The sequence below is a fragment of the Vespula vulgaris genome, chromosome 9 (genome assembly GCF_905475345.1).
Source record: "Vespula vulgaris chromosome 9, iyVesVulg1.1, whole genome shotgun sequence".
In the NCBI taxonomy this organism is placed as follows: domain Eukaryota; kingdom Metazoa; phylum Arthropoda; class Insecta; order Hymenoptera; family Vespidae; genus Vespula; species Vespula vulgaris.
In genome coordinates, this window is record NC_066594.1 from 7220535 (window position 1) to 7233652 (window position 13118).

Genomic DNA, 13118 nt, shown 5'->3' on the forward strand with positions numbered 1-13118 from the left:
ATATGTGATACAACGAGCGTATAGAAATGATCTGTTAACTAAACGATACCCTCTCTCATTTGTTAACGAGAGATCATTTTTCTTCTCTTTTTCCAAAGTTTCATGCTCCTTAATCACTCGTAAACAACTCGGTTTCTCATCGAAATCACTCGAGACGATGAAACGCGAGAATTTATAACTGGATATCTGCATCCACGTACGAAATAGAAGACGAAGGAAATTTTGAAATAGGTATCGTCGAGAGAAAAAAAATCAACGGATAATTTTCATTTTAATATCTTGTTGTATAATTTTCATTTCAGTATGTTATCATATTTCTATAATGAAAAAGAAGTAAAAGAAGAAGAAGAAGAAAGAGAAAAAAAAAGAAAAAAAAAGAGGAAAAAAGGAGAACGCGAAATCGGATACGAAATATAAATAAATAAATAAATAAATAAATAAGTAAATAACGAAAGTATTATTAAATGAACGCGATGAACGCACACAACTTACAGAAATTACAGAAACGTTTCCGTTAAACTTGTTAGACGTGTGGACGTACTACGTTGTTCAACGTCGTCGACTGTACGTATTGGATTTATCATCAGAAACGCTCGTAAACAGACTATCAACTCCGTCCCGTCTACAGTTATCTATTCAAAGGAAGTTCAACGTTATGAGGAGAATCAGATCTCTCTCTCTCTCTCTCTCTCTCTCTCTCTCTCTCTCTCTCTCTCTCTCTCTCTCTCTCTCTCTCTCTCTCTTTCTCCGTCTCTGTCTGTGTCTCTGTCTTTATCTATGTCCGCGGATGTCTGACTGCGGAATAGTCCTTTCAACTGTGACAATTAACGTTTGAAAATCATTTCACGTGACCCCTCTTTTATGTCCAATCGAGGATGGATCATCCTTTTATATTCCATCAGGAAAGGATCGCTTAATTCGATTAAGTTTTATCCTTCGAAATTTATATTCCTCGGATGAAAAAAAAAAGGTCGTAAGACGGGAGACGAAATGATTAAAACATGCATAAAAATTTATACATTCGTTCGGTCAATATAACCAAACGATAATGATAGTAAAAATTATTTCGATTGTTAAATTAAAATTATACGCGTATCTCGCTTTATGTAGGTTCGTTCGGACGAACGATCTACCTCGTAAACGCTCGAATTTATTCGAGCTTAAGATCTGAGAACAGACACTAAGAGAGATTGATCTTAAGATTAGATAAGAGGTGATAGAAAAGGGAGAGAGGGAGGAAGAAAGAGGCAGAGGTAGGGGTGGTTGAGAGAGAAGGAGAGGGGGATCGATGTAAACGATACAAGTTAATGGAGAATTATCAAATATTTGGTATTCCGCTCATCCCATGAGCAAATTCTAGTGGTCAAGGTGGTTAGGGGCATCGATTATGCGTGCCTTAACTTCCTACATTCCCACGGCATTTACGAACGATTATCGATCACCATCGAGAGGCTCGCTTCAGATATAGATTAGTTTGAAACTCGAATCAATTACATCTACATCTATACCTAGCTACTTGAACGACGACGACGACGACGACGAAGACGGCGACTACGACGACGATAGTGATGACGAGTACGGCAATAGTATAACTGTTGAGCCTCTGTGTTAGATTCAGAACGTTACTCGTGATAGTAACTAGTAATAGTAGTAGTTGTAACATAGTTGCGACTGTGGTAGTCAAGGGATACCCGCGGAGCCGCGAGGTATAACCAAATCTAATTAGTAATGCCGATTTAGCAAACCCTAATTGCGCACCAACATATCACCAGCAATTTATGCGATGCCCGTGTTATGAATCACTTCGTACCCGTGTTTTCCACGATCAGAGAGAGAGAGAGAGAAAGAGAAAGAGAAATGTATATGTGGATCGCTCGTATGCGTGTGTATATATGTGTATGTATATACGTATGTATGAATATTCTGTGAGTACGTATACGTTTGGAAAGAGAGACAGAGAGAGAGAGAGAGAGAGAGAGAGAGAGAGAGAGAGAGAGAGAGAGAGAGAGAGAGAGAGATAGCTAAACATCACCGCTCGCGATTTGATATTAATTTCCATACTTATTAAGGGATCGACTGTACATACAACCAGCCGGCCACTAATACTACCGCAAATCCCTGGCTAGTTAGAAAAGGATAGAAACGTGTTATCGTTACGTCATATTCCTATGTCAAGGAAGCTTTCCTGCTGGTGCTCTGCTGATTAATATATCGTTTGGATTACCGAGAATATCTACGCGGATTTAAATGTTCACCAAGGTAAAGTTTGGTCCCGTTGAACGATCGATCGAAAAGCGTTAGATTATACCTATCTATAATATCTATCCTCCGGTTTAAAACAATTTAAAATCGAAACATTTCTAATTTTCGATTAATTTGGAGTTGTAGAAAATGTTGTCACTCATCTTTTTGTTGTTACTTTTTTATCGCTTTTAAATAATGATTTAACAGTCCGATATCTGGTTTATCGTTCATACCTTTTAACATTCACGATCGACCTACTCGATGGTGATGAACAAGTTGATAATGACCATCCGACAATTACGCGAACAATTAGTGAGTTCTTTAATAAACCGTTTTTAAATCGACTTCACAAATCGATGCAATTAGTCATTCGTTGAGGACGCTTACGCGTTACATACATAGTTATATATATATATATATATATATATATATATATATATATATATATACATACACATATACATATAGATAAATTATATCTATTCACCGTAACATATGGTCTCACCAATATACGGAAAGAACGTTTTTATTTCTGATGAAAATGATGAACAAGCTTTCATATAAAATCGTTAGTCGTTGACAAGCAGCGTTATGGCAGTGTCCATTAGCTCTTTAACCACGTCGATCCCTGTATAAAACGTACGAACGATACGTTGCTCCAATTTCTCATATATATATATATATACATACAACATATATTATATATACATGTGTGTGTGTATAAAGGTATATGGGTGTGTGGTAAAACTCATTAACGTGCTTGAAACGGACAATGCATTAGCTGGATAAAGTTATCGTTTAATCGAAACGTAGGTAACGTCGCGAATGTCATTAGGAGAGAAAGAGAGAGTAATAAATCGAGCGTGAAATTTTCTAGCGAAAAGCTGCCACGATTCGCAAGTTCGTTTCGTAATAAAAGAAAAAAAAAAAAAAAGATTAAACACAACTACGCGGAATGATTTTATTCGAAAATTTATACGTTGAACGAACGTCAAAGACTCTTTTAAAATTCCCCTATATACTTTACGCATATGGATATTCGCTTTGTTCTTTTTCCTCCTCGATCATTTCGTCAACCTCTCTCTCTCTCTCTCTCTCTCTACATATATATATATATATATATATATATATATATATATATATTGTGTTTTACCGAAAGAAAGAAAAACGTAACATAGTTGACCGTGTGAAAGGATTTTGATAAATAGCCTTATACGAAAGTTGCAAATTAGATTTCATTGAAACAGTTTCAATCAGGTTTGAGAAAAAAGATAAAATTTTTGTTTAAGATTCAGAAGAAATTGTAGAGATTATTCGATTCGTAGGTGAGTATCGTAAAAGGGAAGAAAGGTAAAGAAAGACCGCGAAGAGAAAGTAAGGGTCTTGAATTTGCATTTAAAGAGGACCGTCTATTTGACGTTGATATATCTATCCTTGTCTATATCGTAGAGTTAAGATCAGTTTTATTTATTGTACTACGTTCTGCATCTGTACTTTTGTACGTCCAACCACGAGAAAGAAAGATAGAAAGAGCGGAGAAACGAGAGAGAGAGAGAGAGAGAGAGAAAGAGAGAGAGTACATACGAAACTATTCTAATTTAAACTCCGAAACTTTATTTCAATAGTAAAGCCACACGGCTATCGGTACTATGTTTAATAACTTTACGTGCCTAACGTAACATTTCGCAACTATAAACGATCCTTGTGCCGGAAATGAAGACAAATTACTTAAGTTCCCTGGCACGTCTTATCTTCCTTTGGCTCTTCTTGCTTTAACGACGAAACAGAGGTGGATCTGTAGTTACATCGGGTTAATAAAAATGTTTATAGATATAAATATGTATCATACAGACGTTTATACGCTCATGAAAATCATGAAAACTTTTATTGATTCCAATTACGTTCGACAAAGTACCAAACAAATGTATCCAAATGTAAGAGGAAGTCGTTTCGGGTCTCGTCCGTTTCGTGTCGTAAGAAAAATGCGAGGATTATTATCGAGGACAATGAGAGAAGGGATTGTTGGACAATGAGAAAAACGTAGATAGATATCAAAATTCGGCTGGGAAGGTTTAAGGTCCTTCGTAAGGTGTTACAAATCGTAAGAAAAAAGGGAAAAGTAATGTTGCTGAAAATTAAGATATTCTGGAGCATCTCCACTCAACTCACCACCACCATCTCGATTCAACCCCTTCCTCGATTCTTTCTCAACGGCAAACGACTCCTCGTAGATCAAGAGTCCTTCTTGCGACCGTAGTAATATATCCGACCACACATTCTTTCCCTTTTCTTTTATAATCTTTTTCCTTTCTTACATTTTCCTTCCTTCCGTCCTTCTTTTCCTTTATACTTAGTACATCAAAAAGAAAAAAAAAAGAAAAGAAAGACGACTGACGACTTTTTTCAACTTCACATATGCGAGCGCAATTGTACGTCGTAAAAGAAAATAAATTAAATGCATAATTATTGGAATTTAATCGTAAGGAAGAGAAAAAATCAAACAAAAAAATACAAAGAGAAGAAAATAAAATACGAAAAGAAATAGAAATACAATCTGTCGAAAAGTTTTCTCTGATCTCTTTTTAAAGTCGTGCTAGTCTGATATGTATGTCCGAGACGACAGAATCGACTCGTTGTACCGTATTCGAAAAGAGAGACTTTCTCGTTCAAAATGACACCCCTGGGAAACGTTCCGTTGAAACGTTCTCTTCTCTTCGTCGTTCTGAGCGAAAACTCTTCGGGACATGTTAAGCTCTCGTTGTTCTCGATGCCGGTTGAATATTCCATCGTCTGAATAGCCGACGATAGGAGCCGTCTCCGGTTTAACATACTTCTGCCCTCACCTCTCCCACCCCCCAAAAAAAAAAGAAAGGAAACGATACTTCACCCCCAAAATATATATATATACATATTTTTTGTTTACATTAAACTTTAGGACCATTTATAAAAGAATATTTTATACTTTTGGATATATGCATTCACCTATTTAGTTTGACCTTGTTATTTATGATTTCTAAGGGATGGATAAATAATAAGGGATCTCTTGCTCGTAAATCTTTTTTGTTCCAAATTCGTTCGACGGTCCAAAGAAAAGTTGAAACATTTTATCGTCGTTTTATCATCGTCTTTGGCATTGAAATGTAGAAAAAAAATATAAAAAAAAAAAACAGAAAGAAAGAGAAAGAAGGAAAGAAGGAAGGAAGGAAGGAAGGAAGGACGTCGTTCGTCCTTGAAGTAGTTATGAGAATGCCATTTAAAACGTTGGACGCATTCACGAGTACCTTCTGTCTTAGACGGAAACTTAGTTTATAAACTGCAACGCGATTAACTCGCGCTATCAACGCGACCAAAAGCTTTTCACGAAAGCACGAAGACAGGCTCGACGAAAGAAGCAGAACAACGATAACTTTTAGACTTTAATTCGTGTTCTGCGTCCTTCCTCTTCGTCTTCTTCTTCCACTTCTTCTTCTTTTTCTTCTTCTTCTTTTTCTTTTTCTTCTACTTCTGCTTTTTCTCCTTTTTTTTAATCGTACGTTCGCACGAGAAAAATTTAAGTCAAACTTACATTTCATATCGTCCATTTCATTTTTCCTCTCTTTCCTTTTTTTCTTTTGATTAATTTTTATATTTATATTTACCTATCATCATCATCCATATCATAAAAGGCAAAGTAAAATTGCGTTATCTTTTTTTAACGCGTCGTATCGTATGTTCGCGCGCAAAAAGTGTCAGATCAAATTTACATTTTGTATCATATATATATATATATATATATATATATATATATATATTTATGTTACCAATTACGGACAATGGTAAATCAAAAGTCGATATTTTTTTTCGTTTCGAATAAATATCGAAAAGAAAGTTTAGCTTGCAAATTTTTCATATGAAACTTTCGGAGAAGTTCACCGTCGTAAAAATCTTGAAGATTTCTTATCGTCCGATGTTTGAGAGCTTCCTCTTTGGTCAACAGTAAAGTATTCCAGGGTGACCATTCTACGTCATTACGAAAACGTAGGAGACACAATCGATCGAGCTGGTCGCACTCGGAAATAGCGGATTTTCCGTGCCAGATGCCGTTCACCAGACGATAAACGACCTTGGGAGATATAACGAAAGCAAAGCCCGAGTGACAACGGTTACTCGTCTCTAGACGCCTGACCTCTCTCAGCATTCGTCGATACGGCTCGTAGACGATCCTTGGAGTCCTACCAGGACGTAAACCGATGCAGTAAACGCACGACGAGAAATTTCTAAATCTATGACGACGACGATATTTTGCCGACGATAAAATTCTGCCGCAGGATTTGCAAAATCTTTTTATAGTACGATCTGTATCTCCGTTGATAATACCTCGTTGATGACTCTTTAAGAAATTATTTGCAAATAATAAAAAAGCTATTGTAATGCGATCTCTTAGACAATTCAATTTGGACACATCGATTTTAAGAGATAAAAGATCGATCTCTTGATTTATAAGATAAATCAATTCGTCGGAATAAACGCAGGTATGCGGCTCGGCCTCTTTTTTAATTTCGATCAATAACTCCATACGCTTCAAACTCGTAAAATCGTTTTTCTTGCTAACCATGTCGTAGAGATTACGAAATCGTTGAGACCTTTGAACGATCGGCGTGTCTACCAAGATCGATTCTCCTTGATTAATCCTCCAAAGGACAGGTTTCGAAAGCTCCTCGAGGAAGTTGCGTCTACGTCGTTCCTTCAACTTCAGCTTCGCCGCACTCTTCATCGCGTCTATCTTACGAAGGAGTTCTACTTCTCTCGATAGGATGAGACTACAAACGGCGATCTTCGACGGGTGGAAAAGCTTACCGGTCACTCGTTCGATCTCCAAAATACGCCATTGGTCCAAAGCGTTGTAGAGCCGATCGAAATCGGATTTCGTTTCCGGCTGCAGACCATCTAACCTCTCAAGATCTATCCTCTCGAGTGGACGCCTTGAGTCTTCTCCAAAATCGTTTCTTTCTTGAATGAAATTTTGAGAGGAACCAGGAGTAGCGTATCTTGCACGATAAGCTCTATCGAAAATAATACAATTTTCGTGATAAATAAACCACCGAAGATATATATATATATTACTTATAATGATATATTACTAATGTATTAATGAAACTATCATTTAATCGAATGAACATTTTTTGATATATGTATCTTATAGATATAAGGATATAAAATTAAATTAGAAGAAAGATTCTTATCTTGTGTAGATATTTAACGTTATTAAAAAATTGCATTGATATGTTCCAGCGAAAATAATATAATTTTCGTGATAAATAAACCACCGAAGATATTACTTGTAATAATATCTGATGTATTAATGACAATATAACTTAATGAAATAAACATTTTTAATATAGATATCTCATAGGTATAAAGATACAAAATTAAATTAGAAGAAATATTCTTATCTTGTGTAGACATTTAACGTTATTAAAAAATTCATTCTTAAATCGTCGTGATCGAAAGGATCGTTTGATTAACCAATATATTATTACCTGTAAAATCTCTGTATCTTGATTGCACTAGCTTCCTTCGATAAATTCGTCGATCCTATTAGTTTCGTGGCCGTGTTAAAAATACCACGGACTCGAATAAATCTGTCTTGTAAGTCAGGCACGTAGCTCGTTCGAATAGACTTATCGCGATACGTACACGTAGATACATTTACTGGATTTACTGTTTGTACGAAACAGTTGCACTTATTTTGAACGTCCTTACCGTCTACAGATGTTTGCGTAAAAGCATTATAATATGATATTCCTGTAATAATATTCCTCCAACCTCCGAGGAACAATTTTTCTTTCGGAGTATCATCGATTATTTCGACTACCATGACCATTTTTCGTCTTCCTCCTTTTTTTCTCTTTTTATAAAATCGTTTACTTTAAATATAATTGTTCGATTTGAATCTATAAAAAGATATAATTATATTTAATAAGAAAAAGGAGATAAATATAAAAAATATATATATATAATTCGAATGAGAATAATAAAAAAGAAAATACATGTGTAAGAGTATGTGTGTGTGTGTGTGTGTGTGTGTGTATGATAATGTAATCATCTAATCAACAACCGGAGGAGAATCTAATCGCGAAAGAAAAATGATACAGTAGAGAAAATTATTGTTACATTCGAAATATTCGAAGAGTTATCGAATATATCTCATATCCGAATATATCGACTAGTATATACGAGACACAGTTGTTACAATATTTGCACGGTGCCACGGGACGAAATTGCCGACAATATTGCAACAACCGCAACCAGTTTTCGCGGCGTACGTATCGACAACGGGGCTTGCACGCCGTTGTTGGAGGTTTATAATACATGTCGAAGCCGAGCGTCGCAGCGATGAAAATTTATCATCCGCGATGATAATGACACTCGTAGGTCATTTTTTTTCCTCTTTTCTCTCTCTCTTTCTGTCTCACTGATTGCAAACCGAACGAAGATTTAAATGATAAATGCGAAAGATATTTACTACGATTGTCGAGAGAGAGAGAGAGAGACTATCGATACAAATCGCAGCCGAGCTTTCGGATAATCCAATCCGTTTAATCCGTATGAACGAAGTTCGAATGGAACTTGTGTCTTTTTTTTCTCTTTTTTTATTATTATCATTATTGTTATTATCTAAAAAATATATATTGCAACGATATTATTATGACGATATTATAAAAAGAAAAAGAAAAAAAGAAAAGAAGAAATATAGCGATGTCCTTTATCCGAATAATCCTTCGCTTGTCACACCAACTACAAAACTATTTGCTCAGCTCGATGAAACTCTGAACTTTGAAATTTTAATCCTATTTTTGAAAGGCCCTGCGTTCCTTCGAACGTGATCTTTCCTTGATAACCGCAAAAAAAACAATGACGTAGTTATATTAATACATATTTTTTAGAGCGTGCTTTTCCAGAGGAAAATAAGAAGTCAGACTTGAGAATGTTCTCATCCACTTTTTTTCCCCCAAGTTCCATCCAACGTTGCTTGGCAAAAGAACACATCAAGAAAGATAACTATCAAGGCGACCTGTGGGATAACGATAATGCTGGCAATAAAGGAAATTACTATTCCACGGTTTAAGGTCCTGACGGCGAACTGCAACTGAGAGAAGAACGTGTAGAGAGAGAAAGGTAGTACTCGTTTTGCAATTTTAAGTAGTCATATCTACCTTCTCTTAGGATTGCTCATCACATTCAGCTTGAATTTTCCTCACGATCGGGACATCTAATTGTAAGTTAACGTTTGAAATGGAACAATTTTAAATACATACCCACATATTTTCCAAATTAATTATAGCCATTGAATCAATTCGAGTCACGTTTCATTGTACCGCGAACAATATTGTTTCTCTTTTCTTTTCTTTTTTTTTTCTTCTTCTTCCTCTTTTTAACAAGGTGAAAGAAAGAAGATAAAAAAAGAAAATAGAAATATTGCTTTTCTCTGTCTCTCTCTCTTTCTCTCTCTTTTTCTCTCTATCAGTGCGATAAAGTCGAGCCCTCGAAACCATTATCGCGAATACACATTAATCGATCGTTATCGGTAGGCGGTCATCGAAGCATTTCATTTTATGCACGTATGTATATACATATTATACCTACATCGGACGTGACTCTATCTGGACATTGTCCATCCTTTTATCGACAATCCGAACGTACCAATAACGGAAACGATTGCTCCTATCGATATTCTCGCGGCACGAGCGTTTAATAAATTCTAATGTTCTCGATCCGCAGTAATATTTTTCTGTGATATGAAAAGAAAAAAGAGCTCGGTGTAGTGGGAAAACGAACAATATAACAATAGTAATAGTAATAATAATAATTATAATAATAATAATAATAATAATGATAATGATAATGATAATAATAGTAATAACGACGACAACGATGACAATGATGATGATGATGATGATGATGATGATGATGACGATGATGATGATGATGATCGCAAGGTAATATATATATGTATATTTTGCTCTTATTTCTATTTTTCTTTTTTTTTTATTCAAGCAAAGAACAATAGAAAACGGATAAGGTCGAGGATTGAAATACGAGGGAAAAATATGGTCTCTGTCTCTTTCTCTTTTTCTTTCTCTTCCTCTCGCTATCTCTCTCACGATCGAGAGTTATGAAGAATATTTGAAATTCTAGATCGGGGACACGGAGAGACGCAGTAAACGTGTATCGTTAGAAACAAAGACGATACTTGCACAAAGCTGTTCTCTTTCTCAAGAAGAATACGAATTTGGTCCTCGTGGGAATTAAAAGCCGGTGATAAATTTCCTTGTATGCGTGTGTATGAAGAAATAAAAAAGAAAAGATAGAGACAGAGAGAGAGAGGGAGAAAGAAAGAGAGATAGATAAAGACAGAAAAAGAGAGAGAGAGAGAGAGAGAAAGAGAAAGATAGATAGCTAAAGAGAGAAAGAGAAAAAAAATGTCTCCCTTGAGAAAGTTTCGTTGAATAACGCGGTGAACAACAACGGCGACTAGTCGCGGCACAATAATTATGAAAGATGTTAATTTTCGTAAGTTGAAAGAGGAGAAAGAAGAAGACGGAGAAGAAGAGGAGGAGGAGGTGGTGGTGGAGGAGGAGGAGGAGGGGTTGTTCCGGAGATTCTAGAGAAAGGTGAAACGAGCCGTTGACACTCGTATATGGATACTACAGCTAGGAGCTAGTCGCAAACGGTATAACAAAGGCCACCCAAGAGAATACTTTCTACACGATGCACGTGCGACGTAACACTTTTCATATATTATGAATTACTATGCAAGGAAAATGGAGTCAAAGGATTGAGAAGAGGAGATAGAAGAGATAAAAGAGAAAAGATGGAGAGAGAGAGAGAGAGAGAGAGAAAGAGGTTGCTAAGATACGGCACGCAGCGAAGAAATTTTTTTTCAAAAACGAGCTCCGAGCTTAGACGAGACGATAGACTGTAAAACGTTCTTATAAAATTTGACGGATAATATCAAGTAATAGAGGTGATTCGACCGCTTCTTATAAAAAATGCACGAGAACGATTTGTTCTTTTTTCTTTTCATTTTTTCTGTTTGTTTGTTTGTTTTTTTTTATTTTTATTTTCTTTTTTTAATCTTTCTTCTTTCTTTTTTTTTGTTTTGTTTTTGTAACAGTCGAGTTGCAAAAGTTGTCATTAAGTCAGTAAAGAAGAGAACGATTAATGTCACACGGAAACGTTTACTTTTCTCTAAGTACTTGCTTGTTTGCTTATTCAAACGAATTTTCTTTTTAATTGGATACACCTTGGAGAACTTCAATCAATTTGATATATTCTTTTTGTAAAGCTCGTAAAACTTGAGTTAACGAAATTTTTGTCTGATAATGACAATTACAAAATAAATAGACAAATTTTATATTTTTATATTAGAAAAAATAAGAATGTCCGTGCGTGTATGATGAGAGAGAGAGAGAGAGAGAAAGAGAGAGAGAGAGAAAGAGAGAGAGAGAGAGAGAGAGAGAGAAATAAAGAGAAAGGCAAAAAAAAGAAACGAAAAGAAAAAAATCAACGAGTTTCATAAAAATCTCCTTTGCTAAATGAGCAAATCGAAATGAAGGTTCAAAAAGAATTTAACCTACCTTCTCTAACGCGAGAGATGTTTATTAAACGTGATATAAATATCAAATACAATTATTACGAGCTTGCACCCTGGTCAAGGATCAGAACGTTCTCTGAAACTTTTCTCTATACAGCATATATATATATATATATATGTTTATACACACACATATATTTTTTCAAGCACACTTAAAAGATTCTCATTAAAATAAACACAGAAAGCGTATTTACTTACTCAATTTTCATGGAGATATCTCTGTTTGGCTTTTAATTAGAGATTAAAAAGGTTTGTTCTTAATTGTTAACAAATCAATTCTTAGTCGAGGCAAAAGTTCTTACGTTTTCTTTTTTCTTTTGTTTCCTCTTTTGTTCTTTCTTCTTCTTCTTCTTCGTTTAAAGAAATAATCTCACAGTATTTCTCCGAGGTATTACTACATCTCTTCTTTGGAGAAAATCCGCGTTAAATTCATTTACTTAACGATGCAAATGTACTACCGAGTTCGATGGATACTAAAGGTACGAATAAGTGGGAAGAAAAGCAAACGAACTTGGAACATATAAAAGCCTGAAATCTTTATCGTTGCTAACGGCAACACGTTTAGTCGATCGATCAAACGAATTCCTTTTCCTTTTTAGTTTATGCGGCACAATTAAGAAATTTTCAAATCGTAATACGCGATACTTGCAAAACGATATGAAAAGAAAGATCAGTTTAATCATCGTCAATAAATATTTGAAAATAAACATACATAAACAGAAAATATATATATATAGGTGTATATATATATGTACGTATGAATAATGAAATGGATAAGGAACATTGCACATTTCTATCGATTAATATACTATAAATGAAAACGATCATTCTCCATAAATGTTCCGAGATTAATTGCGAAGTAATAACCCTTTAACTTTTTATATAATTCTTTCAAAGATTTTACAAGTACACACGTACGCTTATTCGTTCGTAAACGCTTGTACGAACGTGTATTAAAAATAAAATGAAATCTCGTCATGTCGTTTTCTTCTTCAAAGAAAAGATCCACTCGCACGGAATGAATTAATTCGAAGTACAGGATACGCCGGCAGCTTTAATTGCGTATTTTCTTCCTGATTGAAAGTATCGATCGTAAAGGAAAAAACCGCACACTTTTCCTAATAGAAGTTAAATCGTCGTTGTTTGCATGAAAGTACCTTGCTCTTACCTTAGTTAAGACTTGTGGTAACTTAATTCCCTGGGATATATAATTGAAATCTATGCTAATTTCTCGAAA

General features: G+C 35.2%; 1 protein-coding gene across 2 annotated transcripts; it reads right to left on the bottom strand.

Annotated features, from left to right (window-relative positions):
* Positions 1 to 4077: 4077 nt before the first annotated feature.
* LOC127066172 (IQ and ubiquitin-like domain-containing protein) lies at positions 4078 to 13094 on the bottom strand. 2 transcript variants are annotated; one of them, XM_050999582.1, is made up of 3 exons: positions 12080 to 13094; positions 7764 to 8177; positions 4078 to 7286 (listed from the first exon to the last, which is right to left on the bottom strand). In XM_050999582.1, the coding sequence occupies exons 2-3, from the start codon at positions 8105 to 8107 to the stop codon at positions 6065 to 6067; spliced, it is 1566 nt and encodes a 521-aa protein (XP_050855539.1). In that variant the 5' UTR covers positions 8108 to 8177; positions 12080 to 13094; the 3' UTR covers positions 4078 to 6064. The 2 variants fall into 2 exon arrangements, with proteins under 2 accessions (XP_050855539.1, XP_050855540.1); XM_050999583.1 differs by lacking the exon at positions 12080 to 13094 and having other exon boundaries at positions 7764 to 8726.
* Between the last annotated feature and the right edge of the window lie 24 nt (positions 13095 to 13118).